General features: G+C 32.8%; 8 protein-coding genes across 8 annotated transcripts; 6 read left to right on the top strand and 2 right to left on the bottom strand.

Annotated features, from left to right (window-relative positions):
* Nucleotides 1-2,934: 2,934 nt before the first annotated feature.
* Nucleotides 2,935-3,442, top strand: MONOS_10297 (uncharacterized protein; the record flags this gene model as incomplete). The annotated part of the gene is made up of 2 exons (XM_067862736.1): nucleotides 2,935-3,197; nucleotides 3,328-3,442. 2 exons carry the CDS (start codon nucleotides 2,935-2,937, stop codon nucleotides 3,440-3,442), a joined length of 378 nt encoding a protein of 125 aa, XP_067734017.1.
* Nucleotides 3,443-4,064: 622 nt separating this feature from the next.
* Nucleotides 4,065-4,574, top strand: MONOS_10296 (uncharacterized protein; the record flags this gene model as incomplete). Its single annotated transcript, XM_067862735.1, has 2 exons — nucleotides 4,065-4,233; nucleotides 4,297-4,574. The coding sequence occupies 2 exons, from the start codon at nucleotides 4,065-4,067 to the stop codon at nucleotides 4,572-4,574; spliced, it is 447 nt and encodes a 148-aa protein (XP_067734018.1).
* Nucleotides 4,575-6,599: 2,025 nt separating this feature from the next.
* On the bottom strand, nucleotides 6,600-6,878 carry MONOS_10295 (uncharacterized protein; the record flags this gene model as incomplete). Its single annotated transcript, XM_067862734.1, has 1 exon — nucleotides 6,600-6,878. The coding sequence occupies one exon, from the start codon at nucleotides 6,876-6,878 to the stop codon at nucleotides 6,600-6,602; it is 279 nt and encodes a 92-aa protein (XP_067734019.1).
* Nucleotides 6,879-7,195: 317 nt separating this feature from the next.
* MONOS_10294 (uncharacterized protein) lies at nucleotides 7,196-8,094 on the top strand (the record flags this gene model as incomplete). The annotated part of the gene is made up of 3 exons (XM_067862733.1): nucleotides 7,196-7,316; nucleotides 7,471-7,641; nucleotides 7,895-8,094. The coding sequence occupies 3 exons, from the start codon at nucleotides 7,196-7,198 to the stop codon at nucleotides 8,092-8,094; spliced, it is 492 nt and encodes a 163-aa protein (XP_067734020.1).
* Nucleotides 8,095-8,438: 344 nt separating this feature from the next.
* On the top strand, nucleotides 8,439-8,875 carry MONOS_10293 (uncharacterized protein; the record flags this gene model as incomplete). The annotated part of the gene is made up of 2 exons (XM_067862732.1): nucleotides 8,439-8,734; nucleotides 8,788-8,875. The coding sequence occupies 2 exons, from the start codon at nucleotides 8,439-8,441 to the stop codon at nucleotides 8,873-8,875; spliced, it is 384 nt and encodes a 127-aa protein (XP_067734021.1).
* An 8,850-nt stretch (nucleotides 8,876-17,725) lies between these two features.
* Nucleotides 17,726-18,255, top strand: MONOS_10292 (uncharacterized protein; the record flags this gene model as incomplete). The annotated part of the gene is made up of 2 exons (XM_067862731.1): nucleotides 17,726-17,824; nucleotides 17,914-18,255. The coding sequence occupies 2 exons, from the start codon at nucleotides 17,726-17,728 to the stop codon at nucleotides 18,253-18,255; spliced, it is 441 nt and encodes a 146-aa protein (XP_067734022.1).
* A 4,616-nt stretch (nucleotides 18,256-22,871) lies between these two features.
* On the top strand, nucleotides 22,872-26,171 carry MONOS_10289 (bifunctional acetaldehyde-CoA/alcohol dehydrogenase (adhE)). Its single transcript, XM_067862729.1, has 2 exons — nucleotides 22,872-25,541; nucleotides 25,797-26,171. The coding sequence occupies exon 1, from the start codon at nucleotides 22,893-22,895 to the stop codon at nucleotides 25,527-25,529; it is 2,637 nt and encodes an 878-aa protein (XP_067734023.1). The 5' UTR covers nucleotides 22,872-22,892; the 3' UTR covers nucleotides 25,530-25,541; nucleotides 25,797-26,171.
* Nucleotides 26,172-27,142, bottom strand: MONOS_17079 (uncharacterized protein). Its single transcript, XM_067869963.1, has 2 exons — nucleotides 26,595-27,142; nucleotides 26,172-26,439 (listed from the first exon to the last, which is right to left on the bottom strand). The coding sequence occupies exons 1-2, from the start codon at nucleotides 26,693-26,695 to the stop codon at nucleotides 26,283-26,285; spliced, it is 258 nt and encodes an 85-aa protein (XP_067734024.1). The 5' UTR covers nucleotides 26,696-27,142; the 3' UTR covers nucleotides 26,172-26,282.
* Between the last annotated feature and the right edge of the window lie 580 nt (nucleotides 27,143-27,722).

Genomic DNA, 27,722 nt, shown 5'->3' on the forward strand with positions numbered 1-27,722 from the left:
AGAATCGATGATTTTGACTCCAATAAAACGGAAAAATGCTGCGATTCATCAAGATCATGATTCTCTAACTGAAAGAAGGGAAAATTCAATAGACAGCGAAAAAACGTGTTCTTCTCCATTTTTCAAATCTTCTGCAACATCTTCGCAGGTTTTGAATTCTAAAAGAAATTCTCAAATCCCAGATGGGTAATTATTTTTGAAATCATATTTTATCTAACAAAAATATCGGTTCGAAAATTACACTCGAATATATGTAAATGAACCCTGAAAAATTATTGATCAATTTTTTTGACTTATAGACAATTTTTCCATTTCAAACTTAGGCTTTTGAAACGATTAATAAACATTTAATTTCGAAATGAAAATTATAAAGATAATAACAATGTATTTTCATAATAAAAACACTCCGAAAAAAGTTATGATTTCGAAAATAATCACCCAGATTTTCAAATCATATCATCGTCATCAAGAAAGAGACAGAAAAGGAGTTACCAACCTGATTTTGAATCGTTATGAAAGAAAAGAGATACACAAATTTCCAGTTTAGAAGAGCAAACTTTATGTTCAGATGAAAGTGAAGATGAAGAAGAACATTACGGATTATTGTTTGATGGATTTCTAAAAGAAAAAGAGGATGAACATATTAGAATATGGGTGATATTTTTTGATATCATTAAAAATTACGAAGTTTGATCTTAAATTTTTTTCATAATGGGTGGGGTGGCAAAAATTTTTTTATTTGAAATTACAAGAATATATATATATATATTTTTTACAGAAACAACCTCGAATAAATTATATGTTTTTTTGGTTTATTCGTTCAAAATCAAATGTGAAATTTTTTTTTAACAATAATGTTGAAACATTTTATTATTCTATTTATAAACTATTGGAAAACCACTCGAGATAATTTATTCTTTTTAAATTTTGAAGATTTAAAAAAGTGAAAAAAAATTATTCATTTTCAAAACTTTTATTAAAAAAATTGAAAAAATTTCTCTCAACATAAGCAGAAAAACAATATAATATTTCACAAAATAATGTCGGAATGTTAAATTTTTGTGCAAATAACGATGGATAAATAATCATCTCATAACACTTAAGTCAGACAATTTAATGTTATATAAAATAATTATGGATATGATCATAAGGAAAAAATATTTTTTAGGTATCCCACGAGGGTCACACCTTGGGTGGCATTTTTTTTGCACAAATCGATTTGTTGTTATGAGGGTGTGTGAAATATATCAAAAAAAGGGGTACCAAGGTGTGACCTCTTTTTCGAAAAATGTATCTCAAATTTTCAGATCAAAAATCTGTGAAAAATTTTCGCTTTTTTGTTCTTTCAAGAACGAGAAAATGCTTATATTCTATTAGTGTTCATACGCTTCATAATTATTAAAACAACAATATTCATTAAAAATGATTAAAAAAAATGTGTGTTTTGCACTCTTTTCAAAGAGAAAAAATTCCATAACTTTATTTCAAAATGTTCTTTCAACAATTTTTCTCCACATTGACGTTGCATCGAGGCTTGTTTTTTGTTATTTTATGATAAAAACGCATGTTTTAAAACAAATCTTTCTTCTAGATAATCAATATGTGTTCTTTCTTTGTTTTAATTGAAAATATTTGTATGATGGCTGTGGAAACGAAGCTGTTTGGCAAAAAACAGTTGAAGGGCAGTTTGGTCTTTATTAATTTTTCTTTATATGAATATCTGCTTATTAACATTTTTTGTGTTTCTTTCAGGGCAATAGTCGGAAAAGAATGAAAATAAATAAAAGCTTTATATCTCATTGTGCAGGGTGGCTATGGAATTGGGAGAGCGAATTCATACGAAAAGTGTCCAGGATGAAGGGATTGGGAAGGGAATTGGAGATGATATTTTCAGACGAGAAACAAGGATATTTTTCAATGAGAAAGATGAAATTGAAGAAAATACATAAGTTTCACATTTTTCAGAAGAAACAGAAATCGATGGATTTAATAGAAAAATGACTTCTGGAAAGGACGATTAGCGAATCAGATGATGAAATATTTGAAAACGAAAGGAATTATGAATTTTTATTGGAGGGAAACAGATGCCAACGGAATAAAATATTGAAATTGCCTATAAAAATGTTTAGAAGGTTTGCTGTTGTTATTTTTTTTTTTTTTTTGAAGTGATTATTGTTATTTTTTTATTCAGGATGTTGAAAGAATTCGAAATTAGGCGGTTTTGAAGAAGAAAAGTGGGGAAGAACAAATAAAGACGAGCAGACGAAATTCAAGAAATTTCGAAGATGTCTGGAATTGGGCTTTGGCAAAGAATTAGTTTTTGAGAAAAGACGATTTTTTGTGAAAGAAGAGGAATTGAAAGCTTAAGAGATGGAATGAAAAAGAGGAAAAAGGAATTGTCGCATGTTTCTTATTAGCATTAACGATAGAAAGAAGATTAAGAAGAATTAATGATGAATTTGGTGAACACTATAACAAGAAGAACATGAAAAATGGAAGAAAAATATTAGAAATAACGTTTCATTGAATTTCTCCATTGAAAATAATTTGCATTCATCTTTAAAATCTTCGATCTTCAATAACCTCATAAATGCACTTCTCCTTTTTCTTCAAATGAGACAAATCCATATCTCAGATCTTCTTCTTCTTCCTTATTTTCCTCTTCCTCTTCCTCCTCAACAAAAGCAAACACTGTCTCCAGAGAAAACACATCTTCTAAGGCACTGATTGTGATGAAGACTGAACTGGAGATAAGCTTCGATTCGACTTTTCGTTTTTCCACCGAATGTTTCGTGAGCGGTGCGGTTGTTGGAGTGTTTGAGGAAAACGTGGCAGTGAGGAAGCACAGCATCTTTCCGAACATGCCGCAGAGAGGAGAGGCTGCAGGGAAGATGATGAAGAACGCAAGAGAGAGAGAGAGAGATTATGAGAAATATGATGGGAGAGGGAGAAGAGGAAGAAGAGGAAGAAGAAGAAGAAGATGATGATGAATATGAAGATTATACAAGAGAAGAAGGAGAAACGAGTGATTCCGAAGAAAAAAGGCACAAACACAACAGAAATGCCAAACAGAAGAGACAGAAAGAAATGAATGATGAGCTGAGCAAGCTGCGGAAGGAAGAATTTGACTGTGGAGAATCGAACTATTTTAGAGAGCAGGTGATCAAAGAAGCAATTGAAGACAGGCCTGATGCGATGTTTGGGAACAAAATACAGAAAAGAAGGCGAAGCAAAAAGAACACAAACGGAATTCGTCACGAATGCAGACACAGATCCAAGAAATCATCGGAATACATCATCATCTTCTTCTTCTTTTTCTTTACACAGCAATTCTCTCCATCGATCTGCTTATTCGGACTCCTTCTATGAAGCGAGTGAAGATGAAAAAGATGAAGAAAACAACGAAGCAAACGACTTTACAGATGACTCAGATTATCCATAACATGCAAGGCAATCAGCAGAACGAGATGTTCGAATGGATTTTGGCTGAATCTGCATCTTCCGAGCGAATCAAGTGCGACATTCGCTGATGATGCAGACAAGTGAGTTCACAATAGGCAACTTTGTAGTGTGTGCACCGTCGATTCGATATGGGCCGCACGGAGAGGAGGAAGAGGAAGAGGAAGAGAATGAGAAGGAAAAGGAGAAGGAGTAGAAAGGAGAGAAAAAGAAGGGAAACAAAGGAAAAACTGAAAAAGGACTGACTTTTCGAAATTCGAAGGGTACGCAACGGATAAAAATGCAAAAAGAACAGAGAGTGCATTTTTATCACAAAACATACAACAAAAGATAAACGTCATCATCATCATCACTTGCAAGTTTCGATAAATCTAACACAAATAAATGCGAAGAATCTTCTTCTTCGTATTTTTATTCTTCATCCAGCCAAGTGATCTATACTGCTTGTTCTCCACACACATATTTCACCACAAATGACTGGGCGCATCTTCTCTCTTCATTCAGCAACCATCCCAAACGATTCTATCAAGCATAAACATTTTTGGAAGAGCTGTTTCTTCGATAAGGAGAATACATCAACAATTAATGGAAGAGATTCTGAAGAAATGTTATCAGATAAAAGCAGTGAAGAAGATGAGAAAGAAGAATTCAAGTCACCTGAGAAGCCTAAGATTCATTCACATAAGTCTCAAAATTCAGGTTTTTCTTCTTTTCCTCCTCCTCATTATGGAGGCCATCGTCTTCGTCTGATCAACCGACTTGAGTATGTGATGAGTGTGCGGACGCTGCATCTGGTTGAGCGGTAAAACTTAACGCGTTTTGTGCACTGGTTAAAAGAGCTGGTGAGATGTGAACTTGTGGAGAATAACTTTGAGCAGGCAGGTGTGGAGCATGAGAAGGAGAATGCAGCGTGGAGGAATAGAACGCGCTTTGAAGAAGGAGATTCAGAAGAAGAAGAAGAAGAAGAGAAAGAAGAGAAAGAGGAGAAGAAGAAAAAGGAAGAAGGAATTGCTTCTACAACTTCTTCTTCTTCTTCTTCTTCTGGTAACAGCAAGATTGATCAAGCGACTCTATCAGAAGAATTCAGCAACTTACAGCCAATACAGGGCTGGTGAGTGAATATTCTTCAGAAGATACCTTTCAATCAAAAGAACTTCAAAAGAAGAAAGAGCGAATATGATGAAAACAATGCTTACATAAATTTAATTGCTTCAACCATTGATCAGTCAAGACACCTCAAATTCCCGTTTTCTGGCTCCGTCCTGAAGCATCTTCTGCTCACCCACTGGTTCACCAACTTCCATCAAATCAATCCAGTTTTTATTCTTGTTGTTCCTTGCCTAACTCTTCCCTCTATCTCTGATATCTTCCATCCATTATCCATCAAAGACGACTCAGAAAACAAACAGTATTCTTTCACTGTGCAATACCGCATCATATATCTGAAGAATGCAGAATCGATTATGCCTATCAGACTGGGGCTGGAGAAGATGCTGTGTGCTATTAACACACTCCTGCATGTTGTCTTTCACAACGCATGTGACAACAACAAAAACAAAAACAGCGAAAAATACAAAAGCCAATCTAATTCGATTTCAACTTCTTTTTCTTCATTCTCTTTCCCTCTCTCTTCTTCTTCTTTTTCTTCTTCTTCTTCCACATCCCATTCCATTATATCATCATCTCTGATGCATTATCCAATTTGTATTGTAAATTTCGACTGAATTTGAAGCAATGCGTTGTTTTACGTTCAGATCTTCCCATTTGCTGTTCAATCGATCAAATGAAGAACAGATGAATTTGCAGATGAAGATGAAGGATCAAGAATTTACTCCGAGTTAAGGGAGAGAAATAGAAAGAGAAGGAGAAATGAATGAAGAAAATGAGGAAAAGAAATATGATTTAATGTAAGAAGAAAGAAACGCCATGTATGATGATTCCGATGATTACGAGAACACTAAACGAACAATCAGGAAAAATCGCACCAAATATGATAAAAAAAGAAGAAGCAGAAGCATACATTACGTCAACAACAGCATTTTTTAAACGGCAATACAATTTTCTATAAAAATTCTAGAAGTTATTATTAACCGCGAGTTTTGTTGGCATCTGCTAGGGCTGTTTATTATTCGTTCGCTCCTCCACCTGCACCGTTATTGCAAGCTGAAAATAGGTGCAACTGCAGAAAATATAAAGGAAAATATTTCATTTCTTTTTGAGAACAGAAAGAAAAACAGCTTAAAAGAAGATAAAGCGAGACGAATGAAAGACGGAAACAAATGACTGTAACGGAGACATTTTCGTTTGATTAATACATTAAGTGACAAAAAAGGTAACTTTGTGCAAATTTCCATTAACTCATTTGTTTTCTTCTGCTATTCTCAACTGCATCTTCGTATTCATTCACAGGCACAGAATAAACAGCAATCTACTTATTCTTCTTCTTCTTCTCTTTCCTCTGCTTTTCCACTTGGTTTGCTTTCTTCCCATTCTGCATGTCTTCATCTACACAGAAGTTGGGCTGGCTATCAGATGAAGAGTTCTATTGAGCCAGAGACAAAAGGGAAAGATGAACCTTATTTTTTAATAATCACAAGAATTCTGATTCATTTTGTTGAGTGCTCAGATCGAAAGGGACAGAAAGAGGAGAAAATGAAGAGGTGAAATGATGATTTGGAAGATGAAGGAGGTCTAGGAAATGAGGGAGATTGAGGTAAATTGCCATCAATGCAGATGAAAGGAGGTTATAAAAGAAATTTAGAAAAGAAATTAACAAAGAACTTGAAAAAGTCAGAAAAGGAAACGAAGAAGAAGAGAGTGAAAGTGAAAGAGAAGGAAGAAGATGCTGAGAACAATACCCAAACACGAAAACCTCAGAATCTTTAGAAGGATCATTGGATGACCAAATTTATTCGTCAAAATCTGAACAATTTGAAGGAGCGGCTGCTGAAAGAACGGAGCAGCAAAAATTTTGTCTTCTTTTATATCATCTTCATTCTAATCGTCATCACGGCCAGTTGATTGTGAGGCAACTGAATGTTGCTATATCCAAATATCTTGCTCTTTTGCTTCCTCTTCTTCGGATGTGGAGAAAGAAGCAGCAGATGAAACATGTTCAAATGTAACTTCGATCACTTTCATTACAAAACCTCCTTTGACTGCCACCAATCTTCTTCCTCTTCTTCTTCGTCGTCGTCCTCCTCTTCCTCCTCTTCTGTTTCTTCTTCTTCATATTCTTCATAATCTTCTTCTTCTTCCTCTTCTTCCTCTTCTTCTTCCTCTTCTTCTTCCTCCTCCTTTACCTCCTCTTCTTCTTCTTGTATTTCATCTTCTTTGTGTGCATAAACATCATATATCTCCACTTTTTCATTATCATCTCTCACTTCATTTGATTGGATTTCTTCTTTTTTTTTCCTCATCCTTATATGGGATGATTACAGAAAGAAAGAAGAAGGGTATTTCTGAAGAAAAAAAACAGTTAAAAATGAGAAGAAGATTGAAAAGTCAATGAAGAGAATAAAGATAAAGAGATAGAAAATTTCGTTTAGACAGGATATGATGAATGGAAATTGGTAAGTGAAAATTGCTGAGATTTCAAAAAATGAGGAAGTTAAATGGAAATGGGGAGAAGTTGGAGGAGAAGAAGATGATGAACCAGAACAGGAAACAATGTGGCAGGAAGGAATACGTTGAATATCTGAATCATTCTATCTGTTGCTTCTTTTTCATGAGCGTTATGGAGCACAGATACGAAGAATGTGGAAGTGCGCTGAGATATGATACTGTTGAGAGAACATTAGCGGTTGAGAAGCCACAAGGAGGTGCGGGAGAGCATGCCATCACCTCTCCAGGGAAAGGTAATAATGAGAGAACAGCGAGAAGGAGGTGATGTTTTTGCAAGCGGATTAATTATTAGGGAAGACGGGGCTATTGGTGAACTTACAGCAGTTGATACAAGCAAGTGTTTCTGCGGAGACTATGTTCGGCTGTTCTTCTTTTGTAATGAATCAGAAAGGCTCTTCATTCACAGACACTCTCTTATGAATCAGATGCAGTGTCCAATGGATACTTGTGGCAGCTGCAGAGCGAATCCATATATTGAGCATGTCTCGAGTACAGCTATAGATCAATGGATAAACGCGACTGCGCTCCCAAAGAATGTAGAAGTTCTTTTGGAGAAAGGTGCAGTTTGAGATACACTGGAGACATGCTGCTGTTTCATTCGTATATGTTGTTGATAAGGTTTCCAATCAAGATGGTAGTTAAGACGGAGTGCATCAAGCTGAAGTGACTTTCTGATATTTTAATTCCAAAAAGATAAATAAGAACAATTATACCGCTTTCAATTGCGATATACGTTGAGATAAGATGCTGTGCTGAACTATAGGATTCACCATAAAAAGCGAATTCGATTGAAGCAGCATTTTGTGTAGAGATGTTGATGTTGGAGAGAAAGACGCAGGAATTGGGAAGAGCACGAAGATCGGATTGGAAGAGGCTCAGATATCTTCTTCAAGCACAAAGAAGTATGTGGTTGAGGTGAAGATGCTTATCGGAAGGAGAAAGGAGAGAGGAGGACACAGCAAGAGATACGACGAGGAAGGAGAAGAGGGAAGAGCGAGCGAAGGAGTATGAATAATGGGAAAAGATGTGATAGCAAATGAGGATGCAGCTTGTGAGATATTACATCAGCGAGTTGGCGAAGGATAAATGAGCAGGAACAAGACATTAAGAGACAGATATGATTCGAATGTTGGAAATACAAAATAAACTTTTGATACGGAGGACATCTGCGGAGGTGGGGCTCAGGGGGCAAGCGGGGAGCCGCAATGATGCGCAGAGGAGCCGATGTCTTGATTGACAAATATCTGGTAATCCCAATAGAATGTGATGAAGGTGACTTTGTTGAAATCGAGATCGGGGTTGGGGTCTGTGTGGGAGAAGTCAAACTCGCAGATTGACGTGTTTCAAGCGAAAGAATGCTGAGTGAAGCCGAAGGAAAAGAGGGACTAGTTGATTTGGGCAGGAATGGAGGAGCATCGGAGAAAGAGTTCCTTTCCCATGAATACATTATTCAAGACGAAGCAGAAGTTGAGGATGCATTCGGACAAGTGCAGCTACGACTTCTCGCAGTTGAGGAACACCATTGCAACTCCGCCCTCAGAAAACTCTTCGCTCACATAGCTGGTGAACACATATGCCTCAGAAGCGCAGTCAAAGGCACATCACCTTTCCAAATTAACACAAGAGCTGCTCAGTTGGATAAGCGCACAATGTTTGTATTATTGGAGGAGTGAAAAACGATTATTGTTCTTTGATCTGGGGCAGACAAGCCAGCCAGAGAAGCGGAGCCGTCCAGAGCAGATGGGCAGATAGCCACGAGGGAATTGCAAGGGAGCCAAGAGGTAGAGACTGAGAGGAATTAAAGTTTTGATGAAGTGGATGCAGAAACGGATATGATAATGATGAAGAGGCGAGGGAGTAGTTTTCGAGAGACGTACGCTCTTCTGCTACATCAACCATTGCATTCGCTAAGCTTTTTTGTTAAGCCCGTATGGAAAAGGAGCGTCGCGAAAAAAGGAGAGGAGCATCGGGTGTGGATATCTGGATGATGGATAAGAGACGAGGGAGAAATATGGAGAGTCAACGGAGAAACGAAGGGAGGAAAATAAGATGAAGATGTTCGTGCGATAGAAGCTTTTTTAGTGTTAAAATCCAAAATTGACAAATTTCTATTCAATTTTTATAATTTTCTTTGTTATTTTTCTATTTCTTTGTTTGATCAATTTATAAGAATTACTAATTTAAAGAATTTTTTGTTTCTAAACAAAAACAAACAGCAAACTGTTGTATATCTGATAAATATCTTGTTTAACTAAAATCTTTTTCGATGTTAATTTTTGAAAATTGTTCATTTTCAATAAATGTTTTAAGATCTTCAATATCAATTTGAAGTTTACTTTGCAATAACATCATAAAACTAATTTTTTATAAGAAATTGATAAATTGCATAATGTTAGAATTATTATTTGTTATACAAACCAGTGAACTTTTGTTTTTTTCTGTTAATCATATTTTCGAGATTTTTTGAAAAATTTTTAATGTATTTTCAAAATTTTAAATAAAAACAATTGGAAAGAAATTAAAATCAACAAATAATTAATGATGATAATATATTGAACTATATTTTAGCAAATTGAAACAAAAATATGTTCTATTCAACCCCACCCTTAATGAAAAAATATTTTGATCAAACTTCGTTAATTTTTATGAAATCAAAAAAAATCACCCATATCAAAAGAAACAGTCATCGAATAGGGAAATTTGATTTCATCTCACATAAGCACAGTTTCGAAAAGAGGGCAAAAGAAAATTCTTTCCATTCACGATCAATTGGTTGTTTCTTAGAATGGTTATCAAGCAAAACAACTATTAAAGGCATCGCAGGTTTTCTTGGATTATCGGAAACAATGGCCAGCAACAGCATTCGAGAGATCAGGCCATATTTGCTTAAAGTGTTGGACGAGATTTTCAAAAATCCGCCCAGACCTCCAAAGTTCATTTCCGAAGAATTTCCATCTGTTGCCTAACTTGTTGATGCCACCACAATCAGATGCTCAGTTCCAGTTGGAGACTTTGATGATGCAAGGCAATTGTTTGATGGACACCACTACGCTTACAGCATGAAAATAGAAGTTGCAGTATCAGCCTGGCCTCCATTCAAAGAGTTGTTTGTTTCGGAATCAGTTCCTGGAGGTGTTCATGACGTTACCCTTTTCAAAAGTGGCAAGCATAGGTATGTTGAATACCTAAAAAAAAAAAAGAAGAAGAAGAAAAGCTAGGAAATTCAGTGCACAATCAAAATGGAAGTTGGCCAATAATGGCTGATAAGGGGCATCAAGGCCATTTCATTGATATCAACGTAATAACTCCCATCAAAAGAATTCATAAAGCAAACAAAACTTTGAATGAAAAAGAATTCAAACGTTCAGAATCTGAATCGGTTTATTCTCTCTCTTCAACACAGCTTTCTTCTTTCTCTTCTCCTCAACCTCCTTCACTCTCTTCTCAACCTTCATTTATGTCTTTATTTGTTTCTCCATTATTATCTTTTCCTTCTGCTTCTTCATCTTTATCAATCTCTCCTCCAGCAGACAATTTTTTCATCGTTCCTGCATCAGTTGCAACTTCTTCAACTCAATCAGAAATGTTATTCACAAAACCAGGGATGAGCGTTATGACTGCTTAAGAAGTGGAAATTTTCAATAAGAAAGTTGCAAAACACAGAATTCCTGTAGAGTGGTTTTTCTGTCGAATGAAAAGATTATGGCTCCGAATGTCAGAAAAATACACAGGTCCACGAGAAGATTTTGCAGCTGATGCAAAGATCGCATGCTAGCTCACGAACATTGTGATCGATAACAACTCTTTAGAAGCAGATGATGTAATTTTTTTTTGAAAAGTTTCAGAATTTTCAAATAGTAAAGAAACGGAAAGAAAATAGATTCAAGAAATAAATGCAAGGGCAAGAATGGAAAGAAAAATGATAAGGAAAGCCTCCAAATAATATGAGTTTGAATATTTTTCGACATATATCTGAAGATCAAATGTTAAAAGAGGAATGATTGTAATTTTTTTATAATAAATATTTTTTGCAAGTAATTTTTAACATTATTTTTTTCATTAACGATGAAAAGTTTTTGAAAGTAAAAAATTGCATGCTTTTGTGCAAATATTTTCATTCAATATTAAAAATAAATCTATTCTTTTTTAAAATTTTGATGATCGTTTCGATCTCGATATATCTTTGAATATATATAATTTTTTTATTTGAAACATGGGTAATTATTTTTGAAATCATATTTTTTCATTCGAAAAATTAGGTGCATAAATATTTCTTGAATATCAAATAAAATTTTTTTTAAAATGAAAGAGCTTATTGAATGCATTTTAATTATTGATTAGGAAAAACCATTTGTTTTTAAAAACAATTATCAAGCTTTTTCTCTTTTTAATTAATATCTTCTTTGAAAAAACTAACAATTTTCGAAAAATCAACACCCCGAAAAAAGGAACGATTTCAAAAATAATCACCAACATTTTCATTTAAAACCTTGATGAACAAGAATCACTTAACGAAAGTGTATGAAGGATATATATATCTGTCAAGTATTTTTTCAATTATAATGATTTGTTTTTCATGTCAGCCCTTTCGATGCATTTTTTTTCGAAGCATTTTTGAAAGCTTGCTGAACCTCACATCGATTATTTTATTTGATTAAATAAATGATAAAAGGTGCTTGACGGCATTTTGTTCTTTAAAAAACATGTTCATTTCTGAGACGATAATTTGCGTAATGAATAAAGGTGATAATTTGATTTTTTATTCATTTCTGATTTCTGCTTTCTTTTTCTATGGACACTTTTATCCTTGCTTATGAAGGAGTTCATTTTTTGTTCATAAACTTTTATTTCAAAATGTTTTTTTATTTGATTCCTTCTGATGAAAAGATATTAATATTTGACATTCTTTTCAAACAGAAGTTATTGAATTGTTTTTAAAAAAATTTTTTTGAGATAACAACAAGATTATTGACTGTTATTTCTTGAAAAGCTTATAACAACATATTTGTCAAGAAGTTTGAAAAACAATTTATATGAGAATTATCTGATGAATATGAAAACAACTATTTTTTCCAAAAAATTATGAAAAATTAACTTTTGAATTTGCAACAATTAAAACAAAAGTCAAAACAAAGTTTTCAAAAAATTCAATACTTCCGCTAATGATTATTAATTAAAATGATCTTTTCTAATTCAAAATCTCATATTGATTTTAAATTTTTGGCCTTTTATTTGAATTAAGTGGTCTTTATTCAAATTAACATACGGTTATTAAAAAAACCTCTTTTAATTCAAATGATCCAATTTAATCTGCATTGTATCTATTGAATAATTAATATATGTCATGTTAAATGTGAAAGAATGAATCACATGGGTGATTCTTTTTGAAAAGTCACAAATGTTTAATTTTCATTAAATCAAAAATTTCATATTTTGCTCAAATTTCTGTTTCAGCTCACAAATCTCCTCAAGAATGTTTGAAATATGATTAACCAGAAATGGATATCATTTAAGTTAAGTTTAATATTTGTTAACAAAATATTTATCAAAATATGAAATTTTTGATTTAATGAAAATTAAACATTTGTGACTTTTCAAAAAGAATCACCCACATTGACATATTATTTTATTCAACAGTTGCATGATCATTTTTGAAATTATATATTCTAATCAGTGAAGGTGTAATTTTCTCTTTGATAATAATATGCAAAACAATTTTCAAAAAAGTATCATTTGCTTTCAAAATCTCATCTTTCGAATGTTTGTTGCTGTGGAAAGACAGAGAACATCATTTCTGATAATAATGAAAAAACATTCGATTCATTTGGAAGGATTCACAAAAATTGTTAATTCGAAAATTCTGATAAGTAAAATATTAAATCAAAAATAATCACATGTTTTAATGTTTATAATCGTGATTATTTTTGAAATCGAAACATTTTTCGGTGTGTTGATTGTAAAGTATATTTATTGTCGTAGAACATATGGGGAAAAATATTTTTCTTCAGGCATTTTCATTGAAAAATAACGCACTATTGATTGACTTTTTGAGATCAAAAACACAATAAAAATGGGTCCATTTTTTGACATTCGTGAAATGACACAATAGCTTATAATTTGATTTCAATGATGCCTGTTTAAGGATTTGAAAATCAAATATTTTTTGAATTCTGAGAAAGCGAAATAAAGTTATGAGTGAAGCAATTTTTCAAAGCTTTATGAAAAAAAAGCTCAATAGACTGAATTTATCCCCATATGTTTATCATTGAAATGAGAAATTCATTTCAATTGTCTCAAAAATTAATGATTGATTTTTATGAAAGATAGAGCTGTTTTTGATTAGAAGAGACACTTTCAAGTGATTAAAAATATCATTCAAAACGAAATAGTTTGACCGAAATATTTGACAGAAAAAATATGGTTTCAAAAATATACAAAAAGTATTTTTAAATTTCAAAATTTGCAAGCACTTAAAATGTTAAAAAGAAATTCAAAAATGCATGGTCCAAATGAAAATTTTGAGGTCTGTAATACTTTTTGAAATCATATTTTAATATTCAAAATTTTCTGCTCAAAAATGTCCCTTGATTATCAACGAAATGAACAATGAAAAGTTAAAAGGCTTATTGAAAACATTTTCATCTTTTATTTGATAAAAACATTTGATTTTCAAACAGTTGGGATTGTTTTTTTAATCATATGGGGGAAAATTCGGACTTTCAAGCTTTTTATGCACAAAGCATAAAAAAATTGTTTTCCTAATAACATTATCAAACTTAATCAGATTTCCATATGAATTTGATTTTCATATCCGGTATCATGCATCATTGATGAAATAACAAAATGTTTTGTGACCTCACATGTTTTTCAAAAAATGAACCCATTTTTTAAAATTTTTTTGATAACAAAAAAGTTCATTTAAAGTGCATAATTTTTCAATGAAAATGCTTGAAGTCAAATATTTTGTCCCATATTTTCTCAAACATTATTTTCGATTCGAAAATTTTCCTCGAATAAAAGTGAATGAGCACTGAAAAGTGAAGAGACATATTCAAGAGATAGTCAAATTTATATCAGCTCATACATTTGTTTAAAAAATTGTTGAGATGTATTTTTCACATGAATTCAAAATCTCTTCCCGACTGCTAACAACCTTTGAAAAATCGATTCCCCGAAAAAAGTTATGATTTCAATAATAATTACCCAGGTCAACATAAAATATGCGCTTTTCAAGACTTCTTGAATAGGCGAAAAAATCACTATGTTTCAATTAGATCCCATTGATTTGATAAATGAAAAAGTTTGAATAAGTAAAAAAAATATCACACATATACAAACTTCACTTTTTTTTAAAAAAAATTGTTAAGAATATGATAATATCCATTTATGTTTCAAATTGAATTTCAAAGTTTTTTATTTATTACACCAAAAATTATTCAACATTGTCAAATTTTTTTTGAAAAGTTCCTTTTGTTTCATTTTCAAAAAATAAAAAATTTCATATTTCGATCAAATTTCTATTTCCACTCACCAAATTTTGCAGTTATAAAAAAAATCTTGACAATGTTATTATTTCCATTTTTGTGAAGTTTCATGAGAGATAACAGAAAATTAATTGAAATATGAAATTTTTATTTTCTTTAAATAATAAACAAAAGGAACTTTTCAAAAAAATTTTGACACATCGAAAAACTTTAATACAAAATCGAAAAAGTTTAAAACAACATCGAAAAACTTTTATTCAACATCGAAAATTATTTATACTCATAAAATATGAAAAAAATTTAAAAATTCATAATCATGTTAGTTTCTTTTTTTTACAGAAAATGATCCGAGAAATTTATCAAATTCAATTAGAAAAAAGTTTTTTTCATGTATTTGTGTTGTTTGATTGTGTTCAACAACGTGAATAAGAAAAAATTCATAATTTATTAACTCTTCACATGTGCCAATGAGACAGAAAGTAATCTTACAAAAAATAAAAACCACAGGATGGTTATTCATACTGTTTTACGCACAAAAAGACAAAAATCAATCTTATCTGTTTGAAAAGAAATGGTTTAAATTTCAATTATTAGACCAATTTTAGTTAGAATAAATAAATTGAAATAAATTTACTCAATTTCAACTACCTTCAACTTATCCAAATTTGCTTAATCTAATTCGAATTCCCTTCAACTTTTTTATGGAAAAAAGGGCAATTTTATGATCAACACATAATGATCGCAAGTTTTTGCTTTTGTTCATTTTTCACTTACTTTGATGAAAACTGAACAAAAGATTATGGCTCATCATTAAAAAGAAATGCGTATGATCAATTTATAAAAAATTTTGAGTTTTTTCGGTCAATTTTTCTTTAATGTGACTTTTTTTATTATTGATGTATTCTCTTTCACATGCACAAGCTTTGCATATTGTAATATGTTTCGGATATTCCATTTTAGCTTTTAACGAGATTTAAATTGTATTTTCTTAAAATTTTTTAACTTTTTGCAATATTTTCATTTCAACTTCAATTTTAATTGGCTTTGAAATAACAAAGAAGGAAAATGAAGTTTAAGTTTAAAATTTTTTGCTGAAAAATAAAACAAAAGAAAAAATCTAATAATTCTAATAATTCTTTTTCCAATTTTTTTGAAAAGAGAGAAATGAGAGAGAAAAAAGGTGAAAGTTTATTAAGATTAATGATAATGATGAAAATGGCATTCATTTGGTTAGTTAAATATTGTGATTGTTATTTTGTTTGACTTTGATTTTCATTTGCTGAGAAAGAAGAAGATCGTGTACGATATTAGTTTGAATCCGAAGATGGAGAAGAATTTGATTGTCGAGAAAATATATGATGAGTTGAAATAAATTGCAAAGATGAAATTTGAGTATTTGACAGTGGTAGAGTAGTAATTGTCGTTTCATTCAGTGAAGCTTGAGAAGAATATTGTGTATTTATTAGGGGCAAGGGGTATTACGATAAATATTGATCAGATGAAGTCGACTTCCGCAGACGAGTGATTCCCATTGATCTGGAAGGAACCAAGAAAAAGGGCAACTTCTAGTATGGGTGAAAATTTTTGAAAAATTACTTTTTTTTAGCCTGATCTGTCCCACATTAAATCCAAGACATATTTTTGTTAACCGTAATTATTTCTTTTTCCATTTACTCATTCATTTTTTTCAAACTTAAGCATTTGATTCCTTCCTTTTTAAAATTTTTATCATTGACATAATCTTTATAGAACAATAATTGAAGTTTATTTGTTATTTTTGTTGTTATAAAACTGCAACACATTCAACTTGAATTTTTTTTGTAACATTTTTGACAAAATGAATTTCACATATCAATTGTTTGAATTATAAAAATCATTATCTATCTAATCTCATTATGCAAATTTTTAATTTAATAAATGTTTTATATACGTTAATTTTCAAATTTTTAAAAAAATCAGTTTTTCGACTTTAACACTTTTTTTGAATCCAAAAATACACGACAATAATTTTGATAGAACTTGTTTGTATTTTGACAAAAAAAAAAAAAAAAAAAAAAAAAAAAAAAAAAAACAATTGAAGATTTTTGTGCATTTAAGCAAAAACAAAAAAGTATTAATAAATGATATGTAGAGTTCTTATTTATCTTTGAGATAATTAATGAAAAGAAAGTGAAAATGAATTATTTGTTTTTCCTTTTCTTATCTTCATATCACTATTGACTCCTTCGTTTTTTATTCTTTCAACATCTTCTTCAATACATCCAGCTCATAGATCAGCTTTTTCATTGAAGGCGAATGAAGCGTAGATGCAGAGCTGAACTCCCTGGAAGAACGAGGAGATGGTGGAAGAGCTGGGGTCGGGGAAATGTGGGCTGAGGCGGAATGTCCGGAAGCAGAAGGAGCAGAACGAGGAGGTGTAGTTGAAGAATGAGAAGAGGTTTTTAAAGAAAAACGTTCTGCTGAAAGAGGTTCGTACTGACGTTCAAATTTCGAAGCGAACGGGCAAACTGGAAGAGCAACTTCTGGAAAAGGGCTGAATTATCTTGTTGCAGGAGAGGAAGATTCTGGAGCTGAGCTAGAAATGCTACTGAGATGTGAAGGAGATGCAGGATCAGTTGGTAGCAATGAACGAGAAAACTGGAATTTAGGATGAAGGGATTAGGAAAAAAAAGAGTCGGACGAAGCATGACGAGGTTGTTAGTGGGGACAGCGCTGGTTCTCAAGTGAGTTCGGTGTCGCAGTTTGCCATGTCTTTTTTGTCGGTTTCTGTGTGTGGTGGGAAGGTTCTGTCTTCAGCAAAATTGATCTTTTTCTTGGGTCCGTATGAAAAGTTCGAGGAGAAGTTCTCTGAGAGCATCGAAGATTGCTGCACTGTAAAGATTTGGCCAGACCAGAGTGGGAAGGAGCTTTCCATGAACGTTGAGAGCGGTGCAAGTGTTGCAGGAGAAGAAATTGCGGTAGGTGAGAAGGAGGCTGAAGTGAGGGAACAAGATATTTGATCAGCGAGAGATCAGAGAAGAACAGCGCTGTGGACAATAGTGGAGGCGGTTGTTAAATTGACTGTGAAGGAGGAGTGGATGTAATTATGAGGCAGAAGATGAACAAGACGGAGAAGGAAACGAAGATGCTGATTGCTCAGTCACAGCGGATCTTCAGGAATGAGACGGGCTGTCTGTGTGCTGTCTGTCGTCGTTTGTGTCGTGCTGGAGGCGTGCCAGTGCGATCACTTCTTAACCATGCGCGTGATGCATCCAGATGTGTGCGATGCTTCCAACTGCAGATCTCTTCCATTCCTACCATGGAACAGCTCAGTTGTAAAGATGGTTAACCGGCGCTGGATGATCAGGTGCAGGTGCTTTCGGTTGTATCAGCGGGGGTGTCTGCGTGGGTAACGGCGTGGGTATCTGCAGGAACAGGTGTAGGTGCAGGGGCAGGACTGAAGCGGCTGGTGGAGGCGGTGCAGACGGTAGTGGGGAGGAAAGAAGGGTGGCATACGCTGTTCCAGACGGCGCAGCTGCAGGCGGTGCATGTGAAGCTGCAGCTGGGGAAGAACGAGATGGAAGTGGCGATCTGCTTTCGGGTGCTGCTTGTATACGTGAGGCAAGTGATGCAGTTTCACGAGACAATTGCATTGAAGAGGGAAGAGAAGCCACATCTTTCTATGTATCACAATTATTTGCTTCTTTAGCGCAACATTTATAAGTTCTGAGTTCAATGGAGATGGCAATCAACAACATGCTGCTGTCCATTGAGTGTGCATTGGGCGTGATCGATCCTTCGATTTCACCGCCCACATCGTCAGCGGCGTTGTCATCCTCCTCCTCGTCGTCTTCTTTTTCTTCCTCTTTCTCTTCTTCTTCTTTTTCTTTCATTTATTCCTTTCTTTTGACTCATCTTCAAATATCCCTCTATATTATGTTTTCACTTTTCACTTTTTCTTCCATTTCACCAAAGTCGTCTCATTCAGTCAAATGATAATAAATATCTTCTTCTTCCCGTCAAATATCTTTTTCCTCTCAGCTTTTCGTTAAATTTCTTCTTCTGCCATATCATCAATTTTTGTTTCCCTCTTTTTTCGCTTTTAACAAGATTCATCGTTAATACATTCCAATGCCTTTATAAAAACATCTTTCTTTCCTTTCTTTTGTATTATTCATTTGTTCTTTCCTCTATACGCCTTTCCAATTATTATACAATCTAAACCGGATATAATCACGTCGAATATAATCACATTCGTGTATAGTCACATTTTTCCATGCACCGACATTTTTGGTCTATTTTTCATTCATTTTCCATCGCATATAATCACAGGGCTGCAAATATATAATCACATTTTTTATTATTATGGGTGATTTTTTCAATGAAAAATCGATTTGTTGATCAAAAATTCTAATTTTTCGCTTTTTCAAATATGTGCTCAAATAAGTTTAAATGATGTGTATTAATGTTAAAAATTAATTTCGGAAGAGAAAAATGAGTTTTAATAAAAATTTTTCAAAAATGAAAATCATGACACAAAATAAATAAATAAATAAAATAATTTTTATTTTTTTCTGTGTAAAGTCACATCGTGTATAATCACAATCGGATATAGTCACAAAAAGTTGTACAAAAACCGATGTGATTATATCCGGTTTAGACTGTATCCTGACTTCTTTAGTCAATCTTATGCGCACTCTTTCCATATTCCTTGTTCAACCATTGTCATTAAACATCCTTGCAAAATCTTAATAACATAAAAAAAGCAATGAATGAAAAGTTGCATATTCAAAAATATCTCCATGCCTTTTTTCACCGATTGTTCTTTATTGACTTTCTTCTTTTTTTCTTTCCCAAATATTGCTTTTTTCGAAAAACAAATCCCATCTGTCCCGTCTTCGCTTCGTTTTCGCTCCAGGAAAAAAAAATCCAAAACCTTGTACGCAGTTCTGCTTGCAATTTAGAAAATTCACAAATTCCATTCAAAAAAAACTAACGAGGAAGAAGAGGAGGAGGAAGTGTAAGTTGTCGAATTGACAGATGAAGTGAAAGTTGCAGAACACGTTGAAGGTGGTGACCAGGATGAATGTAATGAAGCTTAAGAAGAAAAAGAAGAGACGAGATTGTTGTAGTACTATTTGCAGAAGAGTCAAATTCAACACAGCGAAGTTTATTGACATGCTTTGGTAACAAAAAAAATAACTGAAGTTAATATAAAAATAAATCAGTATCCAGTATAGCCTTTTAATCTTTTGTTGCCCATACAAATTGCAAAGAAGAAAATGCAATTGCCATTCTTTTTAATAAAGGTGAATTGGAATAATTGAAATGAAAGAATTTTTTGCAGAATACGTTTCTGGCTGAAACATTTAATAAATGTTAAATATCTTTGAATGAATAAGCTTTTATTCGACACGATTGTTGGATAGCATTTATTTCCTACGCAATTCGAACTTAGAAAAATTACAGAATTGAACAAACGTAAATTTTGTGCTAACATGCAGATTGTTCGATATGAAATCTCATGTTTAAATGAAACTCAAAATATCTTGATTTGAAAAGTGTTCTTTTCTCAAAGCAAATAAATGCAAGTTGAGAAAAAACTGATATATTTTGATCGTTTGCATTTTTTTAATTTTTGGTAATTTCTTTTCCAGGGGGAAAAAATTCACTTTTGATGAAAAACGAAGTTTACTGTTAATTTAAATAATTTTCAACGAACTTCACTAACTATAATGGTTTTATTTTTTTGATCTGTTGTGATTTTTCAAAAATTATCACCCAGTATCATCGTTTGTTTTTTCATTTTCTTTCAACTTATCTTCATTTTTTTCAGAATCGTTGAAATTCACACTTTTTCTTTTTTCTTTTTCTTTTTCTTTTTTTTTCCTCAGAAGTTAATTCATCATCTATTTCTATTTCTTCTCTTTCTTCTAATTCCAATAATGAATGTTTATGTTTTTTCTCTTGATCTGAGTGCTTTGAAAACCGTTCGCAGTGTAGATCGTCTGATTCTGTTGATTCTTCTAAAAATGATAAATAATGGAAATATGAAAGTGAAAAAATGTTCTTTTCATGCTCAAAAGAACAATATGGGTGCAAAAACAAAAACAAACCAATTCTTTGGATTGACTTTGAATATTCAAAAGTTGAATTCTCATTTGCAAGATTAAGTTTTTTTCTTTGTCTTTCTATATACAGCTCGTTCGCTTCCTTTTTCGCTTCATTTTATTGATAAAATTGAGTGTGAAGTTCGTATATAATCAACTCGTTTGCTTCGCAATCTGATTTCGTAAAAGGATTATGTAAATTGTGAAAATTGGTTAAACAAACTGAAACAATAAAAAAATCTTCAACTGGGGAAAAATATGGACTTTCAAGCTTTTTATGCACAAAGCATGAAAAAATTGCTTCACTCATAACTTTTGATCGCTTTCTCAGATTTCAAAATAAATTTGATTTTCATATCTTTTAGCAGGCATCATTGTTATCAAAACAGAAAGAAAAGTGACATTTCACGAATGTCAAATAATGCATACATTTTTATTATGTTTTTTGATCTCAAAAAGTCAATGAATAGTGCATATTTTTTCAATGAAAATTCATGAAGTGAAATATTTTTCCCCAACTGTTTTAATATCCATCGGCCAATTTCTTCTGAACACAGTAAATAAAGTCTTTAATCGTCCAGAAAACCTTTCCACAACAACGCTGTGCTTCGATAGATATGGTGTTCCATGTGGTTTTATAATAATAGCTCCCAGTTCTGCTTTTGCTCCAATATAGGCTGAGTCTGACATGATTTTTGAACGTTTTAGATGTTGAAAAAAGTTAGGATAGTGATTTTTGAAAATTTCATAGTCATGAACGCTTCCTGGGTAGAAATCGCTGATTGTGCTGGCTAATCCGTTCTTTGGAATGACTCCAATTTCAACTTTAACACAGAAAGAATGATGTTTTCCACTAAAAAAATTCATTCCATCTGCCAATTTCCCACTTGGCCTGTTAATAGGCACAATTGTACAATCCATAATCAGACCAACCTCTTGCAACTCTTTAATTCTATCTTTACGAAAAATCAAAAGTAAACTTACAAGTGTATCTTTTATGTTTCCAACAATGCTGTAAGATAACTGCGTTACTGAGCTATGCGATTTGTAAAATGGATAAGTCAAAAGTTATGTCATTGATGTTGAGTCCAAATGAAGGAAATTGAGTAAAATAAAAAGTTGTTCGCCAATATTTTGAATTGCCTTTTGCTTTCCACGATGTTGAGGTAATTCGTAATCAAGAAGAAGAAGAAACATATCAAATTCTGTTCTTGTGAAACCTGTCAAGCGGAAAAATCCGTGAATGGGATCTTCGCTTTTTTGACAAGCTTTTTCTATAAAGAAAATTTTTTTTCTCTTCCGGAGTTACTGGCGTATGCGTTGGAAGCGTTATTCTTTTTTCTGCACGCTCAAGAACCTCCAAAAAATTCAATCGTTCCATGCCAAATATTTATTTGCAAATTTTCAATTGATCTTACACCATTTTTTGTTCAATCAACTTTATGATCGACAAACCAGTATTTGAAGTTTTAAAATTGATTGAGTCATTTTGAAAAAGAATTTTTTTTATCGCATTTTTATCAAACTTAATTCTATTTTGTTCCACTTTTTCTTTTTGAAAAAATATATTTAAAATAGGTCTATTAAATTTGAAATTGATAAAATATATCATTTTCAATTTTCAAAATGAGAGAAAGATCCATGAACATCAGTCGTTATCATTGAAAACAGAAGTTTGAAATGAAAGAAAAACATTTCCAATAAATTAACATTTGTAATTATCAACATTTGTGTCAATGAAATTTCCTTGGTTTAAACTTGAATTGATACTCTGAACTAATAAACAGTTTTTTCGATTTGGAATTAAATATTTTCGATTTCGAATAAAACTTTTTCGATGTTGAATAAATTTTGGTGTAAGCTCTTACAATCAGTCAACAAAATCTGCATTGCAAAATCTCATTAAAACATTTTTGTTATTGATAAATTTATATAAGAATTATTTTTGTATCAGATCACCAAATGTGAAACAAATTACAAGATATCATGAAGATGTTGGAGTAACACGTTAATTGGAAGTTAATTTAGATAATAATTTATAATAAACATGTTTAAATAAAATAATATTTTTTGGAGAATTGCGAAATCTTGCTCAAAAACGTAAAAAGAATATATTTAATTTCATTAAAATTGCAGAAAGTGTCAATAAAGACATTTGAAAAATATATTAAAAATGGAAAATGATCAAGTTGTATAAATCCTCAACTGATAGTGTAAAACATTAGTTGTCAAAACAATGTCAGAAAAACAGGATATAGCAGTTGCTTCTTCTTCATCAACTCCATCTAGCGCTGTAGATGAAACATTTGCAGATATTGACGAGATGGTTAGAAAGGCACAGAAGGCTCTGGAGGAGTTACAAAAAATTGAAAGTCAAGAATTAATTGACTCAATCGTGCACGCCATGGCACTTGCAGGATTGGATGCACATGAGAAACTGGCCCGTATGGCAGTGGAAGAAACAGGACGTGGAGTTTATGAAGATAAAGTTATCAAAAACATGTTTGCGACTGAATATATTTGGCATGATATCAAGAAACAGAAAACTGTGGGAGTTCTTTCAGAGAATGACATGGAAGGAACCGTTGTTATGGCAGAACCAATTGGTGTTGTCTGCGGAGTGACACCAACCACAAACCCAACTTCAACAACTCTGTTCAAGTGCTTGATTTGCATGAAGACTCGCAATCCAGTTATTTTTGGATTCCATCCATCAGCTCAGGCATGCAGCGCAGAAGCTGCAAAAATTGTTATGGATGCGGCTATGAAGGCTGGAGCTCCCGCGGATTGCATCCAATGGATCAAGAAACCATCAATCGCAGCTACGAACTATTTGATGAATCATGCTGGAGTTGCAACAATTTTGGCAACAGGAGGAGCAGGAATGGTGAAATCTGCATATTCGACAGGAAAGCCAGCATTGGGTGTTGGTCCAGGAAATGTTCCTTGCTACATTGAAAAGACCGCAAACTTGTCACAGGCATGCACAGATTTGATCATGAGCAAAACATTCGATAATGGAATGATTTGTGCTTCAGAACAAGCGGTGATTGTGGATGAGGAGATCCACAAGGAGTTCGAGGCCTTTATGGTTGAGAACAATTGCCACTTGTTAACAGAAGAAGAGACAGCTATTCTGACCAAATACATGTTTCCAACTCCTGGAAAAGGTGTGCTGAACCATGTTGTTGGAAAGACGGCAGAGTGGATTGCACAACAAGCTGGAATCAAAGTTGCACCAAAAACAAAAATATTATTGGCAAAACTTGAAGGTGGACCAGATGAGTCAAAACCTTTGAGCAAAGAGAAACTTAGTCCAGTTCTTGCATACTTTGTAAGTCGAAACACAACTGAAGGCTTTGCATATGCCAATAAAATGTTGGAACTTGGAGGTCTTGGACACAGCGCTGTCATCCACACTTCGAACATGCCATTAGCGAAACAATATGGAGAAGAAATGAGGGTCGGTCGTATCATTGTGAATAGCCCATCATCACAAGGTGCAATTGGTGATATCTATAATGGTATTCGTCCATCATTGACAATTGGATGCGGAAGCTATGGAGGAAACAGTGTATCTTCAAATGTTTCAATTTCAAATCTCATCAACACAAAAACAGTTGCTAAAAGAAGAGTGAATATGCAGTGGTTCAAGATTGCGCCAAAGATTTACTTTGAACGCGATTCTATCCAATATTTGGAGAAGATGCCACATATCACAAGAGCATTTATTGTGAGCGATGCAATTATGGTCAAGTTGGGAAATGTTGACAAATTGCTGTATTATTTGAGAAAACGTCCTCAGTATGTTCACAGTGAAATATATTCCGATGTGGAACCAGATCCAGATGTTGAATGTATCATGCGTGGTGTTGAAGCAATGAACAGATTCCAACCTGATGTGATTATTGCATTGGGAGGAGGATCTGCTATTGATGCAGCAAAAGGAATGTGGCTGTTTTATGAACACCCTGATACATCATTCGATGGACTCAGACAAAGATTCTTGGATATTAGAAAGCGATCATTCGCTTTCCCACAGTTAGGAAAGAAAGCACAATTTGTTGCAATTCCAACAACAAGTGGAACTGGTAGCGAAGTCACAAGCTTTTCTGTTATCACAGACAGAAAGAAAGGAAACATTAAATATCCACTTGCAGATTATGAGCTTACACCTGATGTTGCAATCATTGATCCACAGTTCACAGTAACTCAACCAAAATCTATTGTGGCAGATTGTGGAATGGATGTTCTTACACATTGCATTGAAGCATACGTGTCTGTGATGGCATCGGATTATACAGATGGACTTGCACTCCAAGGAGCAGAGATGGTTCTTGAATATCTTGAAAGAAGTTACAAAGTTGGAGATGAACTGTCAAGAGAGAAAATGCACAACGCATCATGCATTGCTGGTATGGCATTCACAAATGCATTTTTGGGTCTTAATCACAGTATGGCACACAAGCTTGGAGGAGAATTCCACATTCCCCACGGAAGAGCCAATTCAATTCTTCTTCCCTATGTGATTCGCTATAATGCACAAAAGCCAACAAAGTTTGCATTGTTCCCGAAATATGCAAGATTCCAAGCCGATGAGCGATATGCTAAATTCGCAAGACGTCTTGGACTTCCAGCATCAACAACAGAGGAAGGAGTTGAGAGTCTGATAAATGAAGTGAAATTGCTGGCAAAGAAGTTGAACCTTCCAAGTTCCATTAAGGAATATGGAATTGATGAGAAAGTGTTCTTTGCTGTTGTTGAAGAGTTGAGCTATAAAGCATTTGAAGATCAGTGCACAACTGCTAATCCAAGATACCCACTTGTGACGGAAATTAAAGAGCTGTTCAGACAAGCATACTATGGAGAGTAAATGTTAATGGAAGTTTGTCGAGAGGTGAAGTTGGAAGGGTGTGAATGAAAAGTTAGAAATGTTCAATGAAGAAGTGTGTTGAGGAGTTGAAATTTGATGTTTTTTGTGACACTCTAAGTTTGCAATCAAAAGCAAAAAAATATGCAACATCTTTATGTTTCATTTTTTTATTGATTGCAAATGAATGAATGAAATTTGTGCAGTTTTTTTACTTTTGAAATTGATCTTATGTTCAAAATTGAATTATTGCGTTGGTTGTTTTTTCAGACAAGCGAGAAGCAAAGTGCATGAGAATTACATGTTGCTGTTGCGAATGCTAGAGAAATAGGAACCGGAATTACATTTATCCAATGAAAGCTCACACAATAGTCATTATTTTCAGTGTTTTGTTTGCAACAGATTTTTTATTTGTGAGAAGAACAGTATAAAGTGCTTTGTTAAGTATTTTTATTGTTCTAACTCATGATTATTTTTAGTATTGAAATTACTTATGCAACATTTAAACATATATACATTCATTATTATTTTAATTATTTTTTTTTCATCAGAATTTATGATTTCGCATATATTCCATTTCAGTATGTTGCTTTTGGTATTGAAACACCACGCAACAATAAGTAGGTAAATCTTCAAAAATAATTATATGCATATTTTTTGAATTTTTTTCAATGCGAACATTAAACAAAAAAAAGAAACCATGCAATTATTAAAGGAAAGAGTAACAACCACTTTCAAAGGAGAATATAATGATTTTCACGAACGTCTTTCTTTTCCACGTCTGTAATCTTCCCATCTATCCGGAGCAATCTTTACAACAGTCTCTTCTTGCCCGGTAAGTTTTGAATAAGCTTCAGCGATCTTGATATACTTTTGAGAGCAATCCTTACAGTTTGGATTTCGATCAGGATGACTAAGTCAGAGATAAGATAGAATGAGCGACATTCAAAATAAATACAATTTAGGTTGAATTTAAAAATCATAAAAAAATGAACAAAACATATAAAACATGAATTATCATTATATCCATTCTGTATTAAAATATGTTTGAACAAAATAAAGTCACACAATTTTAACGCAAGTTTTTTTATATTGATCACGTATTTCCTTTGAAGTCGCAGTTGGCTCAAGTCCAAGTATTGAATAATAGTTTGTTTCTTCAGGAACATAACTCCAGTGAAAATATCCCTTGCCTCCAAAAAGAAAAATGGCTCCAAGCGAAACAATAATAAAAGCCGCTACTATGCTACAAAATCGTACGCATAATCTTTGTATCGGTATTGCATCAAGTATACTTTCTACGCTATCTTTATGTTTCACAATAATATCCTTTCCGTCATCATCTTCATCGCTATTAAAATAACCTTCTGATCTTTTTGTGAATACATTTTGTTCTTTTATCAAATTATTATTTTTTATTTAATTTTTTGGTTTTTGCTTCATGAAGAGATTTCTTTTATCAACAGATTCAGTATTTTCTTCCTTTTCGATAGTTAAATAATCTGTAGAAGGAATTCTGTTTCTCCTTTGGATTTTTTTTTTGGCATGTGCTTATATGGTTTAGTGTAACTCTTCCTTTGTCCAAAAAATTAAGAATGAAAAATTTAACAAAAAAATATGGTTATCCAAAAATGATTTGGGGGAAAATTCTTACATTTATGAAAAAAACAACGATTTGTTCCATTCTTTTTCCACAACATTATCATTACAAGTCTTTCATTCCCGTGTTAAAAAAAGAAGAAAATTTTGAAAAATGATAAAAATATTTGAAAGTGAAGAAAGGAACAAAATTCATAAAACAAAAAAGTTCGTCACATTTGTTCTCTCCTCACTTAAAAAAAACTGCAAGAAAATATTATTACAAAGTGTCCTGAATTTTTCCACAATTCATTCAAATAAACTTTCATTCATTCGTATTCATCAGTCGAATAAATATTTCATATGTTTTTTTCGACGAATGGACAGAGAAATTTTTTATTTGAATATTTCATGATTGATAAACGAGATTAGTTGCAAGATTAACAAGCAAATAGTGAAATTTATACTATTTCATAAAAAATGAATCAACATAAAATGAGAAACAAATAACAAAAATGAAGGAATTCAATGACATTCATTTCAGTTAGCAATTCATTGAATTGTTTAATCAAAATACATTTTAAGAACAATTATTATTCAGACACATTAATGACAAAT

Source organism: Monocercomonoides exilis (genome assembly GCF_001643675.1).
Source record: "Monocercomonoides exilis strain PA203 chromosome Unknown scaffold6-2077815, whole genome shotgun sequence".
Lineage (NCBI taxonomy): Eukaryota > Preaxostyla > Oxymonadida > Polymastigidae > Monocercomonoides > Monocercomonoides exilis.

Coding starts and splice junctions, on each gene's coding strand:
- MONOS_10289 (XM_067862729.1), top strand. CDS start 22,893: ATGTCAGAAAAACAGGATATAGCAGTTGCTTCTTCTTCATCAACTCCA.
- MONOS_17079 (XM_067869963.1), bottom strand. CDS start 26,695: ATGTTCCTGAAGAAACAAACTATTATTCAATACTTGGACTTGAGCCAA. Junction 26,440..26,594: donor AAAAAACTTGCGTTAAAATT/GTGTGACTTTAT, acceptor TCTCTGACTTAG/TCATCCTGATCGAAATCCAA.